The 6214-nt window shown below is 36.9% G+C and overlaps 1 protein-coding gene across 1 annotated transcript; it reads right to left on the reverse strand.

Moving 5' to 3' along the window:
• Positions 1-5457: 5457 nt before the first annotated feature.
• On the reverse strand, positions 5458-5853 carry LOC111882512 (uncharacterized mitochondrial protein AtMg01250-like). The gene has a single exon (XM_023878874.2). The coding sequence runs from the start codon at positions 5851-5853 to the stop codon at positions 5458-5460; it is 396 nt and encodes a 131-aa protein (XP_023734642.2).
• Positions 5854-6214: the final 361 nt, after the last annotated feature.

A 6214-nucleotide genomic window follows, 5' to 3' on the forward strand; every position in this document is an offset into this window, starting at 1 on the left:
CTTGTCCCTACAAAGAAGGTTGCCAAAACACCTCACGAAATGTGGACAAGGAAAGTTCCCTCGTTAGCACATATTAAAGTCTGGGGTTGTGAAGCTTTCGTAAGACGAGAGACTCACGACAAGCTAGCAGCTAGAAGTGAGAAATGTGTTTTCATTGGTTACCCAAAGCAGTCTTTTGGATATTTGTTCTACAGACCTAGTGAAAACGTGGTGTTTGTAGCTCGAAGAGGAGTCTTTCTGGAAAGAGAGCTCATATTCAAAGAGGACAGTGGGAGTACCATTGACCTTGAAGAGATTCAAGAGTCAACCAATGAAGGAACCTTAGATGACACTAGCACTCAACCAGAGGAAACAGTTCATGTTAAACCGGTTGATAAATCATTACCGCTTCAAAGATCCACTAGGGTGAGTGTGCCACCTGAGTTGTATGGTTTTCATATTACTTCAGATGGTGACACATTCATAAGTGATAGAACACTGGTAAACTTAGATGAACCAGTCACTTATAAGGAAGCAATGGCAGGCCCAGAGGCTTCCAAGTGGAAAGAAGCAATAGACAGCGAGATTAAGTCCATGTATGACAACCAAGTTTGGAATTTGGTTGATAGTGCACCAGGTCGAAAAACAGTTGGGTGCAAATGGATCTTCAAGAAGAAGACAGACATGGATGGGAATGTGCATACGTTCAACGCTCGACTGGTTGCAAAAGGTTTCACTCAAACCCCAGGGGTTGACTATGATGAGACTCTTTCGCCGGTGGCTAAGATTAAATCTATTAAGATATTGCTCGCCATAGCTGCCTTTCATGACTATGAAATCTGACAAATGGATGTCAAGACTGCCTTCCTTAACGGGAAGTTGGCTGAGGATGTTTACATGAGTCATCCAGAGGGTTTTGTTGATGCAAGGTTTCCCAATAGAGTATGCAAGCTTGAGAAATCCATTTATGGATTGAAACAAGCATCTCGCAGCTGGAATCTTTGCTTCCATGAGAAAGTCAAAGAGTTTGGTATCTCTAGAAGTGAAGATGAGTTTTGTGTGTATATCAAGGCTAGTGGGAGTATAGTAACTTTTCTGGTGTTATATGTCGATGACAGATTACTCATTGGTAACGACGTTCCAACCTTAAATGAAGTTAAGTCTTGGCTTGGAAAGTGTTTTGCCATGAAAGACCTAGGAGAAGCCGCCTATATTCTTGGGATTAGAATATTGAGAGATAGAAAGAAGAGACTAATTGGACTTAGTCAGAGCACATACTTGGATAAGGTACTAAAGAGGTTTAGTATGGAAAATTCTAAGAAGGGAGAGCTACCTATCCAGAGCAATACCAAATTGAGTAAGACTCAATGCCCGAGTACAGATGAGGAAATAGATGACATGAGTCGTGTACCTTATGCTTCCGCTGTCGGATCGATCTTGTACGCTATGACATGTACTCGCCCTGATGTGGCATTTTCTTTGAGCATGGTCAGTCGCTATCAGGGAAACCCAGGTAGAGCTCATTGGATAGCCGTGAAGAATATACTCAAGTATTTGCGAAGAACGAAGGACTGGGTCGTTGTACTTGGTGGCAATGATACTTTGAGAGTAGATGGTTATAGTGATGCCAGCTTTCAGACGGATAGAGATAACTTCCGTTCTCAGTCAGGCTGGGTATTCTTATTAAATGGAGGAGCAGTTACTTGGAAGAGTTCCAAGCAAGATACGATGGCTGATTCTACTTGTGAATCAGAGTACATAGCAGCAAGTGAAGCGTCGAAAGAAGCAGCTTGGTTGAGGAACTTCATCGGGGATCTCGGAGTTGTTCCAACCATCCAGGAGCCTATGGAACTGTTCTGCGATAATGAAGGAGCAGTTTCCTTGACAAAGGAACCGAGAGATCATGGTAAAACCAGACATATCGATAGAAAGTACCATTTCATCAGACATAGAGTAGAAGAAGGCCATCTTATAGTAAAGAGGGTGTCATCTGAAGATAACCCAGCAGATCCCCTCACAAAGGGTCTAAGTAGGGCTAAGCATATTCAGCATGCTCGGAGCATAGGCCTGAAGGATGATATTAGTTTTAGTAGTTAGATTAGTTTTGTTCTAAAACTTGTAACAAAGTAAATGTAACTGACTTTTGGTGATTAAATAATAAAGTATTATTTATAAGTTTGGGTTCTACCTTTTGTCAATTATTGTGTTTCATTTTTGCATGTTTTACTTCCCGAATAATAAGATTATTCAAACTCCACAGTCGCTCGTACTTTTGGAAGTAAGTAGTGAATCAAGATTGTCATGAACTGGATTGTAGATTGTCTAAGGATAGACATGGCAATAGATTTTGCTGCAACGTTCATGAGTACTCAGAAATTGAGATTTGAGTATTGGATAAACTCTCGCTCAGAGTATTACTTCATGGAGTTCATCATGACTAATACTGAGACGATAATATCTTATAATCTTCAAACAGAGATATATGAGTTGTAATTTGCAAGTCGGCTATGCATTGGTAATACGAAAACGCATCAGTAACTTGGTGTTATAAAACGTATTATCATGTATGGTTTGATGAGTAAAAGATACAAGCATATGAGTCAATGTTTATTCGTTCCTTTTTCCTTAATGGGAAAAAGCGATATCTGTGGGCCCCTCGATGATTTGGTGTTGACTTATGTGCTGGGCCCAGCCAGGACTAAATTGATGTGTTCAATTAGAAGTCCTACATCATCACTAATCAGGAATCGGGAAACATAGATTCTGGAAAAATAGGTTGATTGCATTCCATGTCTTTTGTCTAGGGATATCTAGCAGAACGAAGGATTATATGATCACTTATCTTAGGACACGTAACTGACTGGGTCAGAGTTCGGCAGCAGCTTTTTGGAAGATACAATTTGCTGGTCAAATTTAGAAGGCATACTAGCAATTATAGTTATAGAATTATCCAAGTGGGAGACTGTTGGATTAGGTGTCTAAGCCCATAACTATAATTGGTATGTACTTGAATTGATAGCAGCGCAGTCCTTTTGGGTTGCCCTCAAACCTAGCAACCGGACAAGGAAATTATGAAAGGAGAGATATTAATTTATCATAAGATTAATAAATTAATATAAATGAATTTATTAATATGTTAAAAGATTAATATATTAATAAGAAATTATTTTGTTTAATTAATTGTTAGCCAGAAATTAATTAGAATTAATTTCGGGGTTAAAAGAATTAATTATAAGGTGTAGGGACTAGTTTGCAATTATCTAATAGTTGAGTGGAAGGCTCTAGAACCCCCTTGGATAAGGGTGGATGAAATCTTTAGGGGAAACCCTAATAATTTTGTCCATAGGGGCTTGGATAAGGCCCTTGGGTTTGCTTAGGCCCTAAGCAAAGGATAACTAGGGTTTCCCCTAAACCCTAGATCCCTCAGCTATATAAGGAGCCTCCTGGTTCATGTTTTGGTCACTCTTTTCTTTTGAAGAAACCCTAAGGGCCGAAATTTTGCATACTCCCTCTTCCCTCTCTCCTCTAATTTCCTTCTTGCTAGTTTGGGTGTGATTCCATTAAAGGCATTACACTTGTGGTGCTAAGCTTCCAAGAAGATCAAGATCAAGATCAAGGGAATCATCAATTGTTTACTATAACAATTGAAAGGTATGTAATTACTAAACCCTAGTTTGTAAATTTCGATTATAGCCTCTCTCCTCTAGGGTTCGTGTTTTGCAATTCAAAGTTGTATGTTCAATAGATAAAACATAGATCCAAAGTAGGTTGCATGTGAACTTAGGAATTGTTTTCTAGTTTATTTGTTTTACCTAAAACCCATCAGTATATCCTTCAATCACTGACAAAAAGAAGAAGTACACCAGTCATCATTAAGTTAAGAAAAATCATCTTGGAATTTGGGGTCAATATTATTAAATGCTAACAAAGTTTAAGGGTGGGAAGGAATGAATGATATATTAGACTCTACATCAGACTCTTTATTCATTCAGGACTTTCATCAAACAGCTAGAGTGCATGTATAATGTACGAGAATTAGCTCAATAACAATAATAGTTATGTACATACCTCATTGATTTTATAGAATGAGCACAATATAACTCGAAGATACATTGTTTTTACTTGCTTCTCTTCAATAGTAGAAAAAACCAAAAGACCGAAATTGATAATCAATGGCTGAAATCAAATACCTGGAATGATAATAGATCTAAGATGAATTTAAATTGCTAAAACACCTGATTTGAGAGTGAAACTTGAATCATCAATCTGATGGAAATCGATATCTGTAGATGATCGATTACCGATATTGATGAATAGTTAAAAATCATTAATCTGAATTTAAAATTGAAGCTTGAAGTAGAGTAAAAATCAAAGTTTGAAAGATCGGTAGTAATTGTTGAAGATGAAGATTAGTAGAAATCGTCTGAACACTTGAACCTCTACCTTGAATGAAATCGATGATCACATTGCTAAATCCGATAACAATCTTGTAATGAGTTGTTGGTGTCGATAGATGAACATAAACCTCAATCCCTCAGATTATCAATTGGGGATGTAGAAGAATGAAGAATGGAAGAATTAAGGAGATAGAAGATCGATCAGATTGAACTGGAGAACAAAGAATATTGATCTAGTAAATATCTTGGTAGAAGAATTGAAGCAGATTATTTCTTGATGAAGTGAATGACGTTAACATTATATCTGATCGTCTTAAATTTAACCTAGAGACTAATCTACCCCTAATTAACTAATTAATTAAATCAATTAATGTTAATCACATTTTTTTTATGAGCCACAAGATTAGTTTTGATCAAAGACTAAGATTTGGTCCCCATGTCTCACAAAATATAGGTGGTCTCAAATGAACCTCTACCTATATATATATATATATATATATATATATATATATATATATATATATATATATATATATATATATATATATATATATATTATGAGGATCTTTTTTCAAAAAGAAAATACTAAAAAATTAATTAAGTCAATAGTTAATTTATCTAGACTCACAAATCTTGTTGGTAATTGTTCGAAACGTATTAATAACCAAAAAAAATATAAGAGTTTTATGACATGTTACAATTTAACTAAAATTAAACTCGTTTATACTCGTTTGTTTTGTAGTCTTGGTTCCAGCCCCCCTCACATTAGTGCTTGTGTTCCACCACTGCTACCCCCAAAGCTCAATGATCTCGCTTTCCAGGTTGACAGCTTTGCCTGAAAATTTTCAACAATTGGACTCCATGCTTTCCTTAGATTCATAGTCTCTCCAACCGAAATTCCTAGATAATTGAATGGGATGGATGAAGGTTCACATCCAAGAGGAGTTGCCCAATTTATTACTTCCATGTGGGTAGCTCCTATCCTATACACCTTCGATTTCCTAAAGTTCACCATTAGCCCCGATGATACACAGAAGCACCTTAATATCCGGGCCAAGTTTGCAATATTTTGCCTTGACCATTAGCCTATAAACAATGTGTCATCTGCATAGAATAAATGAGACGAACATTGATTAGATTGTGAAAATTTGATGCCTTCGAAGATTCCTTTTTCCACAACTGTCTTCATCGCCTGATTTAATCCTTCACTCGCAATGATAAAAAGAAATGGGGAGAGTGGATCTCCCTGTCTGACACCTTTTGACATAGAGAAATCCTTGGTCGGACTGCCGTTGATGATCACCGAAGCTCTACCGGATCCAAGACAACCATTCATACATGACCTCCATTTCGACCCGAAGCCCATTTGCTCCATGATTGAATCCAAAAATCCCCAACTCACTGAGTCAAACGCTTTATTGAAATCAGCTTTAAATAGAAGCATTTTCTTGCCTTTTTTGCCTCTGTCCATGACCATAGTTCATTGACTATCAACGATCCTTCTAAAATGTTCCTGCCTTCAACGTATGCAGATTGGACCTCATCAATGATACTACCAATTACTCTTTTCAATCTTATTGAAAGCAATTTTGCAATAATTTTATATAGGTAACCAATCAACCTTATTGGTCTAAAGTCACCAAAATGAATTGGGTCTTTAGACTTTGCGGTGAGCGATATAAATGAGGAATTACATCCTCTTGACAGTTTACCATTCCTTTCAAAATACTTTGACATCCTCACAATATCATCCTTCAATAATTCCCAATAGCTACTCTTTTCAAGAACGTTAATTACGGATTACAAGGATACTTAATATGGCAGTATGTCAACTTCAA

The sequence above is a fragment of the Lactuca sativa genome, chromosome 6 (genome assembly GCF_002870075.4).
Source record: "Lactuca sativa cultivar Salinas chromosome 6, Lsat_Salinas_v11, whole genome shotgun sequence".
In the NCBI taxonomy this organism is placed as follows: domain Eukaryota; kingdom Viridiplantae; phylum Streptophyta; class Magnoliopsida; order Asterales; family Asteraceae; genus Lactuca; species Lactuca sativa.

Coding starts and splice junctions, on each gene's coding strand:
- LOC111882512 (XM_023878874.2), bottom strand. CDS start 5,853: ATGGTCATGGACAGAGGCAAAAAAGGCAAGAAAATGCTTCTATTTAAA.